The sequence below is a fragment of the Liolophura sinensis genome, chromosome 5 (assembly GCF_032854445.1).
Source record: "Liolophura sinensis isolate JHLJ2023 chromosome 5, CUHK_Ljap_v2, whole genome shotgun sequence".
NCBI lineage: Eukaryota > Metazoa > Mollusca > Polyplacophora > Chitonida > Chitonidae > Liolophura > Liolophura sinensis.
The window spans coordinates 2,027,583-2,051,364 of NC_088299.1; the positions used below are offsets into that span (position 1 = coordinate 2,027,583).

Below are 23,782 nucleotides of genomic sequence, written 5' to 3' on the forward strand. Positions count from 1 at the left end.
TCAGGTTAGTTTTTGAGTCATTTTTTTAAAATTTTGGGGCCTTTGTCGTAAAAAATGATCGGGTGTCTAAGCCTGATTTTAGATAAGTTCGCTGGGGGTGGTAAAGTGATTACTCTGGATTCTACGATGAAAGTCGGGAGTTATATTAGTTATTTGAAAGTCATACCAACGACATGAAACGCGCCCTGTCGCATTAGTACATCAATAGTGATTCAGCCGCGCAGTTCTTAGTCTCTTTTCAAATATTCTGAATCTGCCGTCGTAAGCTTGGATGAGCAGTCATTCAACTTCAGTATGCGAATGTTGTGGGATGCAATATAAAATTATTCTACTTATTTGAGAGTTATGACAAATCAGATTATGACATATACCGCTTTAGGAGAAAACTGGAGAAATTTTTAATTTTGGTAGTAGGTGCGACACCGTGCATTCACTCACATTAATCCTGTTTGATACTTAACGTGCTGAGTGAAGGTGGTTAAACAACTGACTCAATCAGGATTATCTCCCATGAATATGGAGACATCGGTACTATATTTGGATTCGATATTACAATATTCCCTGGACTAATAAGTTTACCACTTTCATATGGGACGCGCGAGATTCTCGTATGAAATGAAGGTTCTCCAAAACAGTTTTTCAGCGAATCAGGTGATGGCAATTTACGATAAAGAGAAAGAAAAAATTACCAAATAACCAGGACTTGTAAGGTGCTGCATGGGTCCATTGTATAATGAAAGGCACAGAGAAGTGTCCCATAGAGTCTCAAAAGACAACATCAAGTTCATTGTAAATCAGTCTAAGGGCATTGGTTATTGTCCACTGCTGAATTCCCGGATAGTTTCCAGGATTCTCGGTTTTGTGAGAATGCATGTATGGATTAAATCCCAGATTTTCCCCAGATTTCTGACACTGGATTCCTGATTTCCTGGAGCTGGATTCCACTAAAAGTTAAACTGTTTTGGAGTTCTTCAACAACGTTCACCATTCCTGTGGCCCTCATCCTACAAGAATTTTCACACTGTTATCAAAATATCTACTTACTACCACGATGCTTATTAACAAGAGCTCGGTGTTGATTCCAGGCACATACCAATGCCGTCTGCAAAAGCATAGATATCAGCCTATTTATAGGTTTCCACAAGATGTATAAGTGAAACCAGTCATCCAAAATCGGATGTTCTAATCGGTCAGAATAGCAGTTTTTACAGGCTGTAAACACAGATGATGAATGTTGGAAACTTCCTTATTTTCATTCATATCACTTTAGGAGGCTATGAGAATTTTCACCTAAAGTAAGTAAATGATAAAATCTTTTTCAAACGATGGAGGGAAAATCCATGTCCGATTTCTACAACCTAGATGCCCCAGTTCTATACCAACTAATATAAACCATAGACAAAGTCGCTTGTAAACACACTTGTGATTTTTTAAGTTGAGCTTTTAATGAGGTTAAACACACAAGGTACAGAGGTTTCTATAGAAACATATAATTTTTATGAGATTTCGACATTAATGACCCTACAGTTTGAAAGCTGTATTAACAAATTAATCTAAATTTAGCGGAAGTCCGAAAACTAACTGCGTTCGTTCAGTACAAAGATAACTGAAAATGTATTCAAAACCTCATGCGAGATTAAACGGCATATACTAGCTAAAAACATAATATTGTGAACAGGATTGTGAAAATACTTCTTGAAAATTAAGAGAAATAATAACTTCATGAACATACTGACAAGTGACACAAAAAACACTTCCCATAACAAATTTACTCTCTCTAATGCTACTGCATTACAGTTATAGAATGGTAATAAGGTAAAGTAACGAAGCAGTCTATGGGAATGCCAAGGGTTAATACCTTCATAAACAATATTCATCTATCCCGTATTTAAGGAAAACTTTTGAAAGCATCCAACAGCGTTTCCAAAGCTTCAGAAGTAATATACAACCATGCACAAGTTTGCAGCATCAAACAGCTTTTATATGCAATCCTCAACTTTAACACCCTCGTGTGGGGTAAATATTCCTGAGCTGGTGCAGTGTAATCCAAACCTAAATTATAAGTACATTATTGATACATTCCAGAAAACCACTGACATGGCACCGCTACAATCGTATGTTTTGTTTATTTTTTTCGTTTTTCTTTTTTGTGTGTGCAATACTTGTATCTCGAGCCACAATTGAGTGAAACAGATAAATGAAAAAAAAAACAAAAAAAAAAAAACAAAAACAGAAAAAAAACCAGAAAAATATACATACATTATATGTCACGGCCCTTCAGGTGTTTTACATGCATCGATAAAAGTTTAAAAAGGATATCTTGTAGATAACAAAGAACTGACTTTCCTATCCTAGCAAACTATACAAAAACATGTTACCGGAATCAAATATACGCATCTACAGATTAAAAAAAACTAGAGGCTACATCTATAAATATTAAACTACGTGTACCATTAATAAACAGAAGAATACAACAGTTCACAAACACTTCTCACATATACATTCCTAAAATTATGGGTATTCCCTGCTGGAGAAATTTATGTCAGCACTTCTTTTAAGAGCAAAGTTATTTCAACCACAACCCAGAACTAGACAATTATTCTAGCACAGTTATCATTTATAGTAATAAAAGGTATAATCTCGTATACGGCGAAACACTGACAACTATGCAGGACAAAGAATATATCGGTGCCATAATCGTGTAGTTCGCAGAAAAAAGAATGAATCGTATTTTCAATACTATATTTGATTAGAAATACATGCAAACGCATGATTCATGCTACGTGAAATACCGGAAAAACTCATAAAGTTATGATTAAGAAGCACAAAAGATGTATCAAGTTTCAATTCAACATCACGAAGCTTCTGACAAAAGATCGGGAAAATGTTGTTAACATTGGACAAACACTGCCATAGCTTTCTGCACACATAGAAGACGACAACGACCCGGGCTTCATTCTATTAGGGCAAATTTACTGGTAAAATTTAGCTGTGGCGGCAGCCAGTGAACAACCATGTCACCTGTAGCCGTTCAGGTTTGGAGGCAGGACAAAGTTGATTTTATCATCTTTAATGGTTACAACAAAAACGGATACCATCCAGTGTGTTGGCATATACATTTTACCATGAAGAGTTGTAGAGAGACAGACGGACTGAAGGTCGCGCCTGGCCATGAGTCCTATGTAGACCCATAGAGAGAAGTGTGGATAATCTCTTTTACGCCTAATAAACTGCAATTAACATCACTGCATTTTGTTTTTTACGTAATTCTTCCTAATATTTATGCATTTACATGAACAGATGGAATAAAACCCTGACTGTAGTAAATTGACAAGAGGCCGTATTTCACCAGTTACGTTTGACCATTTGCCAACTATCACACTTTTGTAACTGCTCTGTTTTTTTCTCTCTGTATGCTGTACGACTTAATTATATTAAAGAGGGCTCTATCCACAACGGATGCATCAGTTCGTATCATGCGAGACTACACCACTGCGGTTCCCGGGACACGAAGGGGTCTGAACAACAGCCAAGGTTCCGCTGGTATGTTTCACTCGGACGGGAGGGCTGTCCTAACCCAGGTCGAGAACTTCCATGACTGGAAGAACTTCTGTAGAATTGTTAATACAGTTAATACAGCGAGGGAACAGTTCGGTGAGAATGATTATGACTGAATAAATATTACTGTTTACTTTATGTTACTACTAGTCACTAAAAAAGCCACGTTGAGCACCATTCTCCCCCGTGGCCTGCCATATCTGTTCGAGCATTATTCCATCAGATCTCACCTGCCTGGTATAGCGTAGTCAACCGCAAGTGCACAACTATGTCACTGGTGGCCGTGACGCTGTCTACCATTAAGTTCACTGAGACTAAGACTGAGACTGAGTTGGCCAAAAGCAGTTGCTGTTTTTGGCAGTTTCTTATTTTGCTACAAGGCGACGACATTGTGCACTGCGGATGTCCAAGACCCAGAATGGGGTCAGCCACAGCCGTGGACACGGAGGGATGTTTCATTCCGATTGGCGGGCTGTCCTAACTCAGGACGAGAACCTTCGTGACCTGGAAGAACTTCTTCGACTGCAGTTAATACAGTAAAAATACTTGACTTTATGTCTGAATAATATGTACGTCTGTATGTGTTTAAGTACTTCTATATGTGTCTAAAGTACTAAGACGTTATTTATTTGAATGTTGTGTTACGCTGTACTTATAGCACTAAACAATTCTACTAATCATAAAAAATCATTTACTTTGTACACATGAACTGGTCAGTAGTGGTAATTTACTTCATATGATGTATAATGTTTCAGCACTGAGAAGTTTCCCAGTCCTCTCTCCGAGGTTTTGTGTGGCTTACTGCACCCCCCTCCCCCCCCCCCCCCCCGCCTCATCCTCTGCCTTTTGTTTTCCTGGTTAAACCTGCTGTAAACGCCTACAGAGAGACGTCGACAAAAAGCGAGCGGGGAACACGGAATGAGATCGTCACTAGAGGCTGGGCGAATAACATGTCCAAGACACTGTGACAGTTGTGTTAGAACCAGATACATGGGATTATTTAACGTAAGGTACAGCATTGTTTAAATATAAAATGAAATTTGCCAGAGGTAAAAATTACTTCACTCAAAAGTATGCATGTTTTACAGTGCTAAAACTTTCGAATGGTCTATTACGCTATACTTACAGTACTAAACAATTCTACAGAATTTTCAGGGTTCAAAGTATGTGCACCCAGTGTTTAACCCAAACTACATGTATTTCTTTTACTGATATGGGCCAGCTATAGTAAAAGAAATTTAAGGTGATTCTGATGGAAAAGATTCTCTTTCCCGCTTTAATTTTCAAAACAGAGGGGTTAATTAATGTACATCATTAGACTACATTCTGTACCTGGACCCTCTTAACAAAGAGCTAGATATTAAGATATAACCTATATAAGTGATCTGCTCATCTTATTGAAATTCCCAGATGTAGAATGATAACGATTTATTTTATTTTTCTTCTTACACCTGTCTGTTAAGTCACCTGGAGCACCATTCTCCCTCCTGGCCTGTTCTATCATCTGTTCGAGCCTCACTCCCTCCATCAGGGCTCATCCGCCTGGTTAAATTCTAGCTGAGTTGGCAGCCGGTGCACAACCATGTCACTGGTGGCCGTGACGCTGTCTACCATTAAGTCCACTGAGACTTCCAACTGGAGAACGCCAAAGCAGTTGCTGTGTTTGGCAGTTTCTTCTTTGGCTACAGTGCGGCGACAGTGCGTGTTGGAAGGGTGCTGAAACACCTCCAAGTGATGTAAACCTCCATAAGTGGCCGAAAGACGACACAGTTGCGGGTTTGGAGGAGGTTTGTCGAGTCGATTTAAACCTTGAATCAGGATAAACTTGGCTTCGTTCTCTATACTAGTGAAGAGAAGTTTACAAGAGAAATAGGAAGGGGGAATCGCAAGGCACAGCCTTGTTTGAATATAAAATGGAATTTGTCAGAGGTAAAAACACCTGGCTTATATCACTTGATAATATGTATATGTGTTAAAGAGTACTAAAACGATTTCTTTGTTTCAATGGTGTTTTACCCATAGTGCTAAACAGTTCTACTTAATCATAAAATACTATTTACTTTGTTTGAATTTGTCAGTCCTAGTACTTTACTTTCTTATGATATTTCATTATTTTCTTATAATGTTTCAGCGCTGAGAAGTTTCTCGGTCCTCCCTCCGGCCCACAGGCAGAGTATCTCTCCGAGAAATGCGCGGCTTGCTGTCCCTCTCTTCTATGCTCATTGTTAAACCTGCTGTAAACACCTACAGTGATACAAGTGCCAGAAAGCGAGCAGGGAACAAGGAAGGAGACTGTTGGCAGATAAATGAGACTCGGCTGAAAACCTGTGCAAATCCGTGTCATTGGTGGCTGTGACCCTGTCTACCATTAAGCCCAATGAGACATACATTTGGAGTAGGCCAATCATTTGCTGTTTCTGGTAACGATTGATCAAGCCGATTTAAACCTTCAATCAGTCTATATCAGTGAAGAAATCCACATTTCTCAGTGGAGAGAGGCTTACAAGGAATATGGGGAGATGGAATCGCAACGTACAGCTTTGTTTGAAAATAAAATGGAATTTGTCAGAGGTAAAAATCCTTTTTTATCACTTAATAGTATGTGTATGTGATAAAGTACTAAAACGTTTTATATATTTGAATGGTGATTTACGTTGTACTTATATAGTATTAAACAATTCTACTTAAAGGGTTAGCGTCCATATTATTATTTATTCATAATTAGCTACCGCTGTATACATTGTTTAATTTAGTGTGAAGGCAGCAATGTTACCGGCGGCCATGGCCCTGTCTACCATTAAGTCCACTGAGACTTCCATTTGGAGTTGCCCAAAGCTGTATTTGGCAGCTTTTACCAGTATAGTGCGGCGGCATTGCGTGTTGGGGAGATGCAGCAAAACCTCCAAGTGATGCCATCCTCCATAGGTGTCCGAAAGACGACTCTTGGAGATTTGTCAAGTCGATTTAAACCTTGGACCAGGATTAGCCTGGCTTCGCTCTATATACTAGCGAAGAAATCGTAATCTCCTAGTAGAGAGAGGCTTACAAGGAAAACGGGACGAGGGAATCTCAAGGTACAGCATTGTTTGAATATAAAATGGAATGTCAAAGGTAAAAAGACTTTATATCACTCAATAGTATGTGTATGTGTTGGAGTATTTAAAAGTGTTCTTTATTTGAATGGTGTGTTATGGTGTACTTACAGTACTAAATAGTTTTACTTAATCATAAAGTATTATTAATATTTACTTTACTTGTAGTATTAGCATGTATCACAGAGCTGGATGACACACATCTTTGCTTTAAACAACATTTGCAAAGAAAGGCGGAAAGAACATTATCAAACGAGGAAACAACGGAGAAAACCAAAAATGAACAGTTTCATTTTAAATGTTATATTCAATTTGTTATTATTATGATTTCTACTTTATATCATTTTTTGGAAAGCATTAATAATTATATGTAAAGTTATTATTATTATCATTATGACAGCAAACCGCTGTGCCAATCTCTTGTCACATGACAGCCATCCGTCCTGCATTGTCGGAACCATCAGATATTCAGACCAAAAAGTGATACCAAAGCCTTTTCCCCCAAACAAAGACCGCTGAAGACTGGATGGCGAATAAGAAGAGTGAAGAAATCGTAAAGTACATATAAATATCGCCAAGAAAAAACATTATGGGTCTACTGCAAGCTTCTACATTTACATAATTTGTATTGAATAACCCTCAATGTAAAAACAAATTGAAAACCTAGTAAGAACAACACAGATAAATACCTGGGCGAAGAAAGTATGATCAAATAGTGTCGGTTATTAAATGGGTGATGTTTACAGTAATGGGTGACAGCCATGTCATGTACAGATAACTACTCAACGCCTTAAAGAGGTTAACGCGATTTTCGAACCCCCATAAACGAGAAGAAAATGTCTCTTTTCACAATTAAAGTATGCTAGGTTTAATAGACAATATCGTTGAACTCCACCACTCAGTGGCATCCATCGCCAACCGTTCAACATTTCACACATTTAAAAGTTTTGACTTTGTTAAGACCTACTTGTACTTATCCTATCAAGTGTACACCTATACTTTAAAAGTAACGGTGGCATATACTAAGCACCACCACGAAGAGGTACTAAACATGCCCTTTTAACCACGTTACCCAATGCAAAATCCCGATTTTCTAATTAACTGAATTGGTAGCTTCATGAAGTAAGGTCCCTTTAAGTTAATGCATACTTGCCAGCTACCAACATATGGTGGCTGATTTGGTAAAACACAATGGTTGACTTTATGCTGATCAGAATTTATACCATGGTGCTGCTACCTTACCTTGAAAGGATGGTAGGTATGTTTAGTGAAGAACCAGAAGATTTATAAGAGTTCAGTCAAACCGATAAGTTTTCATTGAGTACTGTCCAAACGATCTTAAAACTGTTCCAAGAGCTGCTGGGTTGAGACATGTATCTATGACATGCTCTGTGAAATCAGCAGAAGATATCCAACTTCGTCTTCTTGATACTGTAAAGGAGAAAAAAGAAATATAAATTTACTTTAACTGAAAATGTTTTTTACTGCAAGATTTATAAAAACATTTGCGATAAGCTTTTTTTTTTTCACACAAATATAGGGGTACAATTTATTAATGGGCACAAGTACCTGTCAAATGACACTTAAACAGAAACTATTTCAGATCTTGAGGACTTACCCTAAGGCGAAAGCCGAAATTTGTAAAATATAGTCATGACAAAGAAAATACTCACAACAATTAGATCCTGAAGGAAGCTCGAACATCATCGTTGTACAGCGGTGAGTGAAATCCAAACTTACGTGTTTCCTACTTCCTATTAAGTAAAGAGATCAATCAAGTTTAAATATCCATATTCAGGGTTTTACCTGGCTGTAATTTTTGTGGGGTTCAATGGACCCCATTCAAAAAAAAAAGTGGGGTCCCACATACCATAATGGGGGTCCAATGAATTTTTAATATATAAATGACCTATAAAAACACATACATATATTAATGACCTTTGTGCTCTGTTTATTTTTTTCAATGTTACAAAGACTTTTTTTTCTCTATCATTAAAGTCAAACTCTCAATTTATGTTATGATTATCACTTATATAGTCACTGAGTGGCCTTGAGTGACAGTCTGACTAACTGTACACTGAGAGAACTTATCAATGAGGAAGTCTTTTTTTCATGTCAGTGAAAAATTTTGGCTGCTCTGGCAAAGTCAAAGTGCTCCACATTACCACCATTCAGTTTGATAAACATCAGCCTGTTTAGACGTGCTGGGGTTATCCGGTTCCTGGATTTGTTCTTGATTGCATTTTGGATGGAAAATCCCCTCTCACATGGGGCAGAGGAAACTGGAAGCACCAATGCAATTTTGCCAAGTAACACAAAGTCAGGAAACTCTTCATTAAACTCTCTGATCAACCCTTTCACAAAAACTTCAAATGAAAGCACTTGGTATGACTTAGCTAAGTGTTTGAACTGTAGAAAGCTAGCTTCCATTCTCTTTTTGTTAACAAGCTCTTGGTACAACTCTACTAACACACCAAACTGTTGCACGCCATAATCTAAGAGGTTAAGGTCACTAGGGTATCGCCCTGGGTTGAACAGGACATCAAAACATTTAAGCTTGTCTAACATGTCACTGGGAAACCTGTCATCAAGGTTACTGCTGAGCTTATCCAGGTAGGTATTTCTGATATCATTAAACCTTTGTCTGAGAATGTTATTATCTGTAACATTCACATCATGGTACTTGGCTGCCTCTCTTGTTGATGGCATCTCACCCAAAGCATTGAGGACTTCCGTAACCTTGCTGGACCCTTTTCTCATGTCAGTCAATGTGTTCTTGGCAGAAGTAACACTGTGTTTGATGAGAAAAGTTGACGGCATCTTTCTGGAACGTAAGACTTACCAATAAACTTCGATAGTCCTACTGCTTTCGGTGATTTTTCCGCATCAAGGGAGAGCATAATAGCACAATAACTGTCTAGAATCATTTTCACAGCAGACTCAATAGAAAGCCAACGAACAGATGTGGGTTCCACGATTTGTTTTGCCTTGCCGTTAAGAACAGTTTGTAGTTGTCTTAGCTTATCGTATCTGACAGAAGAATCCCTGTAAAACTGATAGAGTGAGTGGATCATGGCGTGATAGTTCTTGCAATACTCAATCGACTTTCCTGCCTGGGATACAGCTAAATTCAAACGGTGAGCCACGCAGTGGATATGGACAATATTCTTATTTCGACGACCCAGTTTTGCGCCGAGTCCATTGTGACGACCAGTCATTACAGCCGCTCCGTCAGTTCCCAGACCAAGGACTTTCTGCATGTCATCCTGGCAAGTGTTTTTCCTTTCCAAAACTGAGATAATGGCAGTTTCAATACCAGCAGCGGCACTGTCTGTTATACGTTCATTGCCTATAAACGACACATGCACTTCTCCATTGTCAATGTATCTAACATAAATGGTAATTTTTTTTCCCACTGATACATCACAAGTCTCGTCCAACATTATGCCAATGAAGTCACTTGCCTGTAATTTGTCAAGAATGCTTTCCTCCGCGACTTGTTCTGTACACTCCTCCATTTCGGAGACAATTTGCGGCCGTTTGTAGTACTGCTTCACTTTTACACCATTCAAAACTTGCAAGTCCATTAGGTCTCGAAAATTATCAGCGGCAATGTTATTTTTGGCCATCACAAAAACAGTTCTTAGCTGAATCATTTCGCTGTTCATTTTTTCGTCGTACGTATTTTGGCTGACTTCGCGAACTTTTTTCGTGGCCGCACCTGTGTGAGAGCGCATATGTAAAATCTTTACAGCCTCGTTGTGTTGTTTAGAATCTTGATGGCGGGACAATGCGCTGAGTTGAAAGTTACAACAGCCCTGGTTTGTTGTGAAGGAATTGTCAAAATTTGCACTTTTACAAGTATTACATATCATACCCGAGGCCTGGGATTCGGAGTTGGCCCTACTCAACCATGGAAATTTCATTTGCCATCCGGTTTGAAACGATCGAGTGCGAGCCCGTTTAGGTGCCGATACCGCGTCTGTGTCAGTGTGTGAAGTCTTTTCAGCTTCAGCCGGCTCAGGTGATTCAGAATCACGCATGACAACAGTGTGGCTAGACTCGGATCCACCGCCGAAAAACTTTGACAACTTGGACTGTTTGCTCATGATTTGCTTTGAATGATAGCACATTTGCTCAGCGGACCGCTTACACTTTACAGCGCGTGTTGTGTGCATTGAAGCAGTGCGTCAATTCATTGATCCCCCTCTAGCAGCATACGTCACAATTGTAGGCCACGCGTGCTATTTTTAGCGCTGGATGTGCCATGTTGCTACCGTAGAACACGTGGATGCTGGTTTATGAAAATAACTGGATACATGAATTATTTTAGTGACTAAATCAGCTTCCATGGGCACTTGGACGTGGTTGTAAATTTTGAGGTTTTTTTTTTGTTGCGTGGCATGGGACCCCTGCCGATGCATTTTTTGCGTCCAAGTCAAAAAACACGCGTCAGAGACGCGTGTTTTTTGCGTCCGGTAAATCCCTGCATGATATTTAATATACATATATATATACATGACATCGAACCGATCACATCACGGTTGATGAACTTTCATATTTTACAAATACATGTATAAAAGAAATATTAAAGATAAGCACTTTTTTCAAGACACCAATTTTTTGTTTTACTTTAATTTATTTCACTGGCTGGTTACGTATTTCAAGGATTAGGCGTATGCCAAGTAACCAAATAGCAAATGCCCTTGAAGATTCATGACTGCATTTCCTTTTGCCGTATAATGTGGCCACTGTGATACAAGAAACGTGTTGAATAAAACAACGGGTGAAAACAGATCATTTAGGATAAATAAATGTCCGAAACTTTGATTTAAGGGACTGATACTCTGGCTTTTAATATTAGATATTCATTACTTTGCTTTAAACCAGAAAAATTTCCAAAAATAAACACATTTTAACCATTATTGCCTTTACCTTAGTGTTAACTTTTATAAATTTAACAACCGGGAATAAAAGGTGTTTGCATTTGTTCTGCTAAGATGTTCATTCGAGTAGAACAATATTTTTAGCTTTTATAGAACTGTGGAAATTTCGCAATCGTTGTACATGTACACGCTCATTTGCACACGACACCTAACACACAGGTATGTTTAGTTGCTACACAGAACGCGGACGTCAGCGAAATTTCGGATCGCCTCAGAGATCGATCAGGATACAAACTAAACTTGGCCTATGCGTATGCCACGTGGGCAACAAACGGGGTTTGAATAAATATATATTAAAGGCCAAACGGCACTTAAATAATACTGTCGCCTCGTTGTGTTTTGATACCACAAAGGATCAAGGTTACACGTCACAGTGTACTGTGCAAAACGAGGAGTTTACATAGCAAGTTGCATTAACCCTCTGCCAAAATTCCAAAACTCTTGCCAAAAAACCTCGTTTAGCTCTCCATATCGTTCAGTTTCATCTGATACAAGTGATAAGAGCAAGGTGTCTCCAAGACTACGCTACTGATGTGAATTTTAATTCATAATGTTTAAAGAAAACGTCTCTTTCATTACACTTAAGAAACACTGTTGACCTAGTTCGATGGATGCTGTTCGTAGATCACGTGGTCACGTTTCCAAGGAGTCCGTCGCAACACTAGCAACGTCTTCAGTTGTCAACACGCTGCTGAGTTCTGTGTGTACAACACTTCTACGTCACGTACTATGGCGAAGAAAAAGAGCAACAAAAAGGGAAAGAAGAAAGGCAGAGGTGTACTTACATCACTGTTGAACTGTCTCTCTTCCCTTCTATGTTGTGTTTCGGTGAGTGATGCTAGGGTTTAGGCATAGTCGGAAATCTAAACCAAGATAGGGTTTTAATGTATCATTACACCATATCTATGACGTGTAAAAAACACTTATTACTTAATTTCTACAGGTATAGTGGAATGGTACAATACCAATACGTGGACGGGGGATGGCAGTTAAAAAACTTTTAATTAAATATTTTAAAGTGTAGTGGAGGCATGTCCGACAGCAGGACCTTGGCGCAAGTTTTGATGTCAAAACGTTCCTTCCCAACCCATTATGACGTCACATGACAGATAAGAGAACGTTACAGCACAAACATTGTAGACGTTGCGCTACAATCAATCGCTGACATAACAGCCGATCCTGCTTCACGCTAGCGCCACCGCAAGGGTTTAAAAATATACCGCCTTGCCATTGATCGCGTTAATTTATATGGCCATGAAACAATGAACACGGTAGCGTAAAATGTTATTTGCAGTTAAGTGCAGCCAGGCTAATGTTTTTTTCTGTGTTACCCCTCACGTGACCCCTCATTTATAAACACCTTGGTTCAGGACGGGGTGCGTAGGCTGAAAGCCTACATGTACGGTATTACTCCATTTACCATTTTAAAAAGCAGAAATATTTAAGTGAAAAGTTTAAATTAGGACCACCTGCACAGAACTGTACGTATGTAATGCCATTATTCAGTGTACAATTTCTTTCTGTAGTGTGGCTTTTATGTAGGCCTAATATAATAAACACAGGTGCTCATGCACTTATTAATATGAGCCGATGACTGACGGGATACCATTTTTTTAACAGTACATTATCTCTGACTACGTGTAATACTGTGACTTTGGCAATTTTTAAAAACTTTAACTCACCTGCCAGCACTTCACAGTTCTCCTTGGCGTTGAGACAGATTTTCAGTCGAGCGATGATAACTGCATGAAGCCATGAAACTTAAAACTGATCAAGTACATGTAAAGTGCACTGCTTCGAGCAGTAGGTTTTTTTTGCAGAAGTCCATGTTGGTTCATACACCTTTGTAGTTCTTTCCATTTTGAAGCCCTTTGGTTCCTGGAGTTGTTTCCGTGAAAATATGTACATGTTTTTCGGATTTTTCAGAATTAACTTGTTTTTCAGATCGTAGCAGACGCCGCTTTGGATTTGATCACTGACGTCATCGCCTTGTATTCCTGCCTTAGCCAACCCTCCTAAAAAAAATCCCCGAAAGTTTTAGTGCCCTTTTGAAAAGTTCAAATTATCCATATTAAAAATATTAATTACGAAACTTTTCTTCGATGATAATTATTTGCCGATGAAACACATTGAAAAAGTAATGATGGCCATTAAAGCGGACTATTTCTTTTCGCGATTTACTTTGGTAAACAAGCTTATGTGCGTAAAAACTAAAATGGATCAGCAAACAACAGAACTGCTCGCTTATTTCATTCTTGGTCCGACTGTTACCATTTCGTGAGATACGTCGGTATGCTTCATAATGTTACCCTGTAAATTATTGTTCCTTGTATTCAGATAATGCTTCAATTACAGCCTACAAGCCCCGGTAAGTTTGTCTTCAGTTACAAATATTTTACACAATATTCTACGTCCAGCAGTACATGTATAGTCATTTAATGACTGCTAATAATTGTTTCAATGTACACAGACGAGAACCCAGCCAGTCGTATGATCTATACGCCTACAAGGAGTAAGTTATACATGTTGTTTTGTGAATAATTTGTGTGCTGTCTGTGAAGTTTAGATTGTTTTGCACGATTTTGGCTTCTTTCCACACGATTCTTGCAGACAGTTTCACCTTATGATCATTTATCTACAATGTTTAACAACAGCCACCCTAACTGATCATGCACGACACCATAATCTGTGTTTCAGCCTTTATAGGCTCCGTGCAGTTTTTGCATGCTTGTAAAAATTCGAATTTAATTTATTTACCATTAGGCCAATGTGTCCATGTAATGATTGTTATTTCAATTGTAGCATCCCTTTTCATAAGCATTCCATTTTATGCTGTTATATCTAAATCATTGTAAGAAGTTTTCATTGTTATGATCTTTGAATTCCTTCCTTTTCTGTCGGCAGCGTTTGTAAACGCAGTCCAGACTACATACATGATTGACATACATGTACATTATGTCCATGTTGTTAGAACTGGGGAGGTAACAAGGGTCCAGATACTGGATTAAGTGTGCATTAACTGTCACTCAGCACTCACAAATTGCCTCACATATTTTAAGTATGCAAACATTTTTGACAGATTGTGAAAAGTAGTTTTACATTTACATGTCAACTGTAATGCAACTCCACCCATCCCAAATGTCATTACCATTTTGCTAAACATAACGGTTATTTACTCTCAGACTTAAGCAGTACGGTATGATCATACAGTGTGTTATTTTCAGGTAACTGACATTTAAGTTTGTGCATTTTTTGTTGAAATTATGTTGTTACACTGCAAGAGATCATTATGTTATGTGAACTTCAAGTTAGTGCATAAAAGCAGCACAGATTGCATGTTGTAAAGTGACTTTGTGTAGTGTGATCACTACTGCATGTCATCTAATCACACTTTGCACTTTCTACTGTGAGTATTGTTAAGTCACAAATGCTAAAGCAGGCTACATGCGGAGTCGAGTCATGTGTGAGCATCAGAGTAGAACTATGTATAATTATTATAACCCTAATACTTATAATCAGATCGCTTGTTCTATTTTATTTGTTTATAGTCTTCTACTGAAGACGATTCCGGTGAATTAGAGGAACCTAAGGACACGCCTGACAAACCCACCACCACCCAGGTGTAAGTATGCAACAAAATACAAACCCAAACCTTTTAATGATGAAGCAAGAAAGTTCATCATGAAGTTATGTTCTTGAATATTAAGTCTCAGGAGAGCCATAGACATGATCATGAGGCCTAAAGATGTGTTATGTGATCAGTTTTTGTTTCCTGCATGAATGACGCCTTGATGCTTCAGATCATAATGATTGTGTAGCGGCATGCTTGTAATTACACCTGAGAAATCTTCTTTCTTGTTACGCATATATTAATTCACCAGGAATATTACTTTCTGTTTCAGCACCGAGAAGTTCTCCAGTCTTCCGTCCGATCCACAGGCAGAGCATCTCTCCGAGACTTTGCGCTACTTGCTGTCCCCCTCTCCTCTTCCTTCTGTGCTTCTGGTTAAACCTGCTGTGAAAACCTACAGCGAGACTGTTGCCACAAAACGAGCAGGGGACAAGGAAGGAGACTGTCGTCAAACAGGTGAGACTCAAAGTACATGTATCCAATCTTAAACCAAAATGGCCGAATTGTTTCACTAATAAGGGTCAGCTAGTAAAAGAAACTTCAGGTGATTTTGATCGAAGAGATTCACTTTCCTGATTTAAGATTCAGTATAGTTGACTTCATTCATGTACTCATCCTGATTCTTGTACATCAGACAACATTATGTCCCTTTTCAACAACGAGCTACATATTTAGGTATAACCTGTATAAATGATATGCTCGTCTTATTGCAGTTCCCATATGTAGAATGATAATGATTTGTTTTGTCCTTTTCTTACAGTCTCCGACACGTGTCTGTTAAGTCTTGTGGAGCACCATTCTCCCTCCTGGCCGGCCAAATCGTCTGTTAGAGCCTCATTCCATCAGGCCTCATCCGCCTGGTTAAATTCTAGCTGGGTTGGCAGCCAGTGCACAACCATGTCACTGGTGGCCGTGACCCTGTCTACCATTAAGTCCGTTGAGACTTGGGAGCAGGATGAACTAGACTTCATCCTGTTCAGTGGTGACGGGAATCACGGCTCCATCTTAGCCGACCTGGGCCGCATCGCTGACCCCAACCAGCGTGTAGGTGTTTATGAATTAATTGGGCGTAGGGTCACCCTCAGCCTCGGCAGCCGCCATTTTATAATGGAGGGCTGTGCGGAGACTGATGGGTTGGGGGTGGTTTCTGCCATTGACCCTCAGGCAGGGCCTATGGGAGAGTTTGGAATGGTCTCCTTTAGCGAGGCTTTACAGACAGCCCTGCTCACCACCGATGGGGCTGTTCTCACTGTGGGAGATTACAGCACTGCCATTATCCCGGACCCAGAAGGAGGTCTGAGAGTGTGGGATAGCCACAGCCGTGGTCCCGGAGGGATGTTTCACCCGGATGGGAGGGCTGTCCTCACCCAGGTAGAGAACCTCCTTGATCTGGAAGAACTCATTCGGCTGCAGTTAATACAGCGAGGGTGCCCAGCCGAACAGTTCGAGGTGTTGGGTTTTCGGCGGGTCCTAGGAGGCACATGAATGCCAGCTGGTAAGTTATGGATAAAAGTCTTCATCCATAATGCTACATTACACGTGAGAAGGCCTAGCTGCCAGGAACCCGTAGATGGTCACTGGTTTCCAAAGCCAGGTTTCCTCCCACCATAATGTTGGCTGCCGTCATAGGTATATGTATTGTTGAGTGCAGTGTAAAACACCAAGCAAATAAATAAATAACTATATAAAATACAAATTACTCTGGTGTAATGGTGATATTATTTGTGGATATATTAATGAACTCAATATTTCACTCTTGTATAGGTGTACAGTATTTCAAGCTTTTCAGAATGATGACCTCGACAAAAATTCAGGTGTGAAATGGATTAAATTTTATTTATGTCATTGTAAAATAACAAAGAAGTGGAGAATATGGAGGAAACCATCACAGATGTGTCTGAAATTATGATTATTTTACATGATAGAAAGTTACTTTGTGATCACCTGGGCTCAACAGCAGACTCGTGGACAAACTACACAGAAGGTTCAGATGAGAGTAGAACACATTGTTTTCTTCTCTGACGTTGCAGTGCATGTGTACTCATGAGCACACATACATGTACACCGATAATTGTGATGTAATAAAGCGAAGAATGAATGAGTTCAGAGCTTTGAGCCGTCTTGATACAGGCAGGAAGGAGTTTTACGAGTTTCCTATTTGATTTCATGTTTATTTTAGTTCTTAAAAAGAAGTGAATGACCAAACATTTTTGATCTCTGTTGTAGCCAGAAGTAGCCTTTGCAAATATACATCTTACCACTGACATTACAAATGTATCTTCTATACAAGCACCATCAGTTTATGGTACATCACAACCTTCGCTGATACAACTCTTTGCCAAAGTGAGCCGTCTGTAAACATGTAGTTTTCTCAAAATTCCTCTATGACCAAATCAGTGATGTGCTGTACATTTGCATAACTTATTCTAAACATTTAGGCCCATAACAATGTGGATGTGAACTGAGGGTTTTGTTGGTTTTCTAGAGTAAGTACAGTAAACCTGATAAAATTAAACTTCCCATGTCAATATGCCAATTTTCAGAGTTCCATCCAGCTTTCCTCATCCCCGATTGGCACCCTCCAGTAATCAGCCTGTAATAACACCGCAGGCTGATTGTAGAGCGTTAAGGAGGCCAGTGTGTTGTAAGTAATCTGTCCTCCCTAATACATGAAGAGGACTCCATTAACTGCATTCTAAGACACTTTTTCACTATTAAAGGTGAAAGTGAGGACTCTGGTGGTTAACATTTTGGTGCAGAACAATGACCCAGGAACCTGTCACCAATGCAATTGAGTTCAAGTCCAGCTCATGTAGAGGAAGGTCTGCCATCAACCTGCAAATGGTCAAGGGTTTCCTCCAGGCTCTGCCCGGTTTCCTTCCGCCACTTGAGTCTGGCTCTGGCCGTATATTACGTGAAATATTCTTCAGTACTGCATGAAAGTAAACACAAATCAATTTCATACCCAGACACTTGTATACATATGGGTAAAAATAATTTGTTCTCTCTTTGCTATTTCACAGTGTGATATGCCACCATGGCTAATCTTCTATGTTAGAAAATCCTACTTCATATTCAACTTATACATGCTGGTAACCTCAGCCTTCAATGTAGATGCACTAAGGCAGTAAACAGAATGGGTTCATCATAGCATTGTACTTGTTTTTCAGAGCTTCACCTGTGAAACTGATATTCCTCATTGGCTCCTGCAGGAATCAGTCTGTAATTTCACTGCAGACTGATTGTATAGCTATCAGGAGGCTCATCGAGTTGTAAGTAGTCTGCCCATGAACACATGAATAAGGACTCATTACTAATCAGCCATATTGCCTAAAACACATCTCCACTCTAGTCAAGGTTTCAATTTGCTCTGTTGCTGTTTTACATACTGGGCACAACATATTCACCATGGTTCACTTTATACATGCAAGTTAGAAAAATCCTGCTGTATATAGGCAAGATAACCCCATTGTTGGAATTTAGTCAAATCTAGCTGCCAGGGCAATAAACAGAATGGATTCATCATACCGTTGTACTTGTTTTTCAGAGCTTTATCTGTGACACTTGTACCTCATTGGCCCTTGCAGGAATCCGTCTGTAATCCAACGCAGACTGATTGTATAGCTATCAGGAGGCCCATTGTGTTGTAAGTTTATTCCTGAAGACTTTATTTATCATGCAGAACTCCACCATTTATCATATAGTGTACAATGAAACTCCACCTGGTGTACTAGAACCAGTCTTAAACATGACAAAACTCAAATATTAATCAACGAGTGCAATTTATTGCACCATATGAACAACTCTGCATGCAGTTTTGTTTTAATATATTGTTATCTATACATCTTACTTGTAGGTTGTGCTGGGTCGTTTTCACACAGTGAGACATGGGTAAGAAAGATGTGGACTGTGTTCCAGCTATGTGAGCCAAATTATTCACCTCCACATCTTGTGACTCCACAGAATGTGACATGTTTCCAGCTCTTGTCAGGGCCCAAAGTGTCACAAAATCTAAGTCTTCCTCTTGTGGTTGAACAGATCAGCACAAAACGGACCAACCTTCCAAGGAGTTTTTTATGTCCTGTGTTTTTAAAGAAACCTGCAGATTTGCTACTCTTAACCACCAGGAAATGCAGTCAAAGAAACTTAGTAATCTCTTGTTCTTATGGGAAAGAAGCATCATCATGCAAAAATTGCCTATCTCCTGCTCTTGCACAGCCACATTGCCATTATGGAAAATGATCAATCTCCTTGTCTCATGTGATAATAGTGTCTGCAGAAAATTACCAATTTCCTGGTCCTGTGTGTTCAAAGTGTCAGCGCAGAAAGTGACAATCCATATCCTGCTTGTGTGGCCCTAAAGTGTCTTCTGGTCACAGAACGTGACCCATTCCTTGCTCCTATAGGCCCAAAGTGTCATCTGGGAACAGAAATTGATCCATCTGCTCCTGTGGGCTCAAAGTGTCATCACAGAACGTGGTCCCATATCCTGTTCTCCTGAATTTAAACTGTGATCTGATCATCAGAAAAAGATCCATCTGCTACATGTACTTGCAAAGTGTCATTTGGTCACAGAATCCGACCCATATTGCTTTGCTCCTGTAGTCCCAAAGTGTGATCTGTTCACAGAAAGTAATCCAGTCTCCTGCATTTGTGGACTCGAAGTGTGATCTTAGAATATGACCCATCACCTGCTCTTGCACACACAGTGTCATCATGCTCCTGTGGGTTCAGAGTGTCACCTCAAGAAATTATCTCTTAGCCTGTGTGCCGAATTTGTCAGAGCTGACAGTGTGTGCCGAACAGCTACATATAGAGGTCACATGGCAAGTCAAGGTTTCATTACAGCATTGTGCTCATATTCTACTGTTGAGGACATCAAAGAAAAGATCTCTGTTTTGCCCCTTTGACCTGTAGGTACTAATGTAGTGTCTCGCCAACCGTCTTTGTCAGGCTGCCAGCTTGACATGCTCTGAGAGGCATGATCTCTTTCTCCAGCGACAAACAATGTCCTTATTTCCTATAAAATTGTGAAATTTTGCAACCAGTCAATTTCTCTTTGAACATGCCAAAACCTGTTACATGTATGTGGTTGGTTTATATATATATTTTCTGTAACTAATAAGTATTCATGTCACTGAGGCAAAGCATTTTTTTCTGAAGAAAAATTTTGAAGCTATGGATCCCATGGATTCAAGTAAAATATACTATCACAACATCACTTGTACACTGTTCATGTTTACTTTAAGTAATAGGTATTCATATCCTATCACTGTACATAGATTGTATGCACTCCATATGTGAAACTTACGAATAAATATACTTTTTAAATTTTTGATAGAAATGAAGTTGTTCAGGGATTTTTTTAATACACAGAAGCATTCTTCTGAATGTTCCATATAATACTTCATGTCTTTTAAGAAATTACCAAGCATGTTCATCTTGTTAAAACGTGTGTGAATAAATTGCAAGAACATCTGAATTTCACTGGCATAGTATGAGTAAACTCATTGTTTTTGTCATGCTACTAAATTGTCTAGAGGAAAGTTACTGTATTTCACCTAAGTTTGGCATGTAAAAATATGCTTTCAGAAACACATAAAATGACACTTTGTGATGAATACACTTAAGTTTTTCTCAAGTCGAAATTAAACCAAAAAATGGGCCCTATAACGTGGATGAATCAATCAGAATCAAGGAAAATATGTCACTTTAAAAGAGCGGAATAATCTATCTTAATCCCAGCTAAACTATACGTGAAATACAGTGTGTCAGTCAGAATTTGCCTAAATTGTTATTGCTAGACACAGTCACTGAGTGAAGAATTCATTAACACACCTGGTATAAAACTTAAAAATATCTTTCGAGCAGAGCAACTAAGATGTGTACCTCATTATATTAGAAGGCTTATTTTCAGTACTGGTAATATGTGATGACCCTTGTCTGCAGATTTACAAGTTGGGTCAGTGAGCCCCCTATATGGCTTGGTGCTCTGATAGCATAAGGAGAATGCAGTTACACTGTGTATGGAAAATATGCATATTTGCTCTAGACATCACATTAGCTGATGTGCCTCAGTTGTGTGATATTTGTTAATTATTATAATAGTTCTGCATGTTTTCTATTCTAATATAAAAGAACGCAAGGTTGGGTAATGATGTGTGTAGGTATGCTTGGCATTGAACATTGAATTTAACAATTTTTCAGTCATGTGACGACAAGAAGTCATTAGTTGTGCATATGCATACTGTGTCTTGTGGCAGGGTGAGTCCATGCTGCCAAAGTGGTGCCACCACTGAAGTATCAAGTCGAAGACACCAAACATGACACCCCGTCCAGTCAAATTATAGTGACAATGGGCCGAGCAGTCATATTTTTTTGCTCTAACCACTGAATAGTAGTAAATACCATTTTCAAGGTCTAGCCACTGAAAGTCAACCACTGAAGAGGTCTACTATATATCCACAAGTACAATATTGATTTATTTGATTGGTACTTTATGCCAAAATTAGAATATTTCACGTAAACTTAAAACTTGGCAGAGTCAGGGAAAAACCCAGGCTGACAGACCTTCCCGCGTTTGACTGGAGAGGAAGTCAGCATGATGTGGACAAACTCAAAGCAACCGCATTGGTGAGAGTCTCCTGGGTCATTGTGCCGCCACAGCATGCTAACCCCACATTTATGGTAAGTAGCCTACACAAAGTAAAGATATTTTGGGGTAAGCATTTTTATGATCACTCAAAAACACAGAATGTACTTGCACATTTACTTTCCATTCAGTACACTTTAACAGATGGGCAAACTTTGCAACTTCAGGAAAAGAAAAGGGCACACAAAATGAAGTCCTACATGAAACAAAGATACAGTAACATTTATAAATGATTTTCTGTAAAGTTTTGTAAATAAATGGTAAAGTATTTTGTATCCTGTAAAATTGTATACACGTATACCACATTATTCAACCAGTTTTTCTTCCCCTGTGAGTAATAATATACAGTAATGCTTACTGGATACACACTGCACAATAATGAAATTATAAATGTTGGTATCTTATAGGATACATCTGCAGAAATTCAAACACAAAACGATTAAGTAACAGTAGACACTTGTCTTTGTGATGAAAGGTTTTCCCTATACTATTTTCATTTTTTGCTCTTTAATAGTGTAGTATAGTGCCATTTTACAATAGTAAAAATGTTACTTAAGGCTAAAACAAAATAACACTGGAGCATAGCTACCTGTACAAATAAAATTTGCGGGAAAAGGCAAACTAATATAATCAAAATACAAATGCAAATACTTTTCCAACAATAAAAATTAAAATTAAACACAACCATCATTCATTGATTCCTGCATCACAAAAGCATAATACACCATCTCATTTCTTTTATTTTTTTTCCTTTATATTTTCTTCATATATGGAAACATTTCTGGTCCTATCTGAAAAAATTATGGAAACATTATAGGAATTTCTAAAAAATCAATGTCTTGGCTTTGTTTGCAACAAAAAAAAACAAAACCACAAAAAACAACAAACACACACAACAACCCCCAAAACACATACCTATATATGAACTAGACAAAATACACTCAGATATGCTCAATGATACTGCAAGTTTGTACTTATATCTGGTCACAAGTAAACCATTCACACTCTAGGGTGAAATGCGTCTGTACCTCCATGGACAATCTGAACACATAAGTGTTATCAAATTTCAAACATACATGTTATTAAATTTAAACATGTCTCATTTAATTAAATCCCCATATCACAATGGCTGTATATTTGCAGACAGTCAAACACCAGCACAATACAATTACACAGGCTCCTTTTATTACATGTGCCCAAATCACAAGTAGTGTCACACGTTATTTCATACTTATGTGTACTTAATAGGTGTTTAATGTTTTTTCATTTTTTTTTTTCATTTATATGGTAATATTTATGGGTGGAGGAAGCTTGAGTATCAGGTGTAAACCCACTGCCATTTGTCAGGTACTCGATAATCTCTTTAACTAGTTGCTGCTAAAACAGCAAGAACTGCATGGGTTCAAACACAATGACCTCAATTGTCAATACCACAACCTGCTGAAAACACCAAGTGTCACACATTGATAAGATGTACATGTAACTGCATGTACAGGAAGACATACTGACATTATTTAATGCACCTGTTCGGATAACCAAGTACAATGGCTTTGATTATTGCCACAATGGTGTGCATAAGCAGCTCAGACAATATACAGCTCTGTAAGCCAATCCGGCCAGTCATATTTATCACATGATAGACCAAATGGTGCAAGCAGGATACACAAGTTGGAAAGGACAAATGCTATTAGTACATGAAAATTGATGTCTTCACACCATTAGCGTGCAACTGGTCACAAATTCAGTTCACATCTTACCACTGCACAGAAGAGAAAAATATTATAAAAAAACATTTATTGACTGAAAAACTGAAATGATGTGTTCAAACATTTTTTTTACTTAGGTCTTGCCTTCAGTTCACAGACTATGCATGGTCTCTCCTCAATTCATTTGCATATTTATT

The 23,782-nt window shown here is 38.7% G+C and overlaps 1 protein-coding gene across 5 annotated transcripts; it reads left to right on the plus strand.

The window, feature by feature from the left end:
• The first annotated feature begins 12,287 nt into the window (after positions 1-12,287).
• LOC135465660 (uncharacterized) lies at positions 12,288-20,571 on the plus strand. Of its 5 annotated transcripts, none has more exons than XM_064742954.1 (9): positions 12,288-12,424; positions 14,067-14,108; positions 15,145-15,218; positions 15,499-15,683; positions 15,988-16,722; positions 17,771-17,871; positions 18,398-18,499; positions 18,775-18,873; positions 19,084-20,571. In XM_064742954.1, the coding sequence occupies exon 5, from the start codon at positions 16,125-16,127 to the stop codon at positions 16,710-16,712; it is 588 nt and encodes a 195-aa protein (XP_064599024.1). In that variant the 5' UTR covers positions 12,288-12,424; positions 14,067-14,108; positions 15,145-15,218; positions 15,499-15,683; positions 15,988-16,124; the 3' UTR covers positions 16,713-16,722; positions 17,771-17,871; positions 18,398-18,499; positions 18,775-18,873; positions 19,084-20,571. The 5 variants fall into 5 exon arrangements, with proteins under 5 accessions (XP_064599024.1, XP_064599025.1, XP_064599028.1 ...); XM_064742955.1 differs by lacking the exon at positions 12,288-12,424 and adding an exon at positions 13,824-13,964; XM_064742958.1 differs by lacking the exons at positions 12,288-12,424; positions 14,067-14,108 and adding an exon at positions 13,825-13,964.
• Positions 20,572-23,782: the final 3,211 nt, after the last annotated feature.

What these genes read in the sequence shown, in the direction of transcription:
- LOC135465660 (XM_064742954.1), top strand. Translation starts at nt 16,125, where the DNA reads ATGTCACTGGTGGCCGTGACCCTGTCTACCATTAAGTCCGTTGAGACT.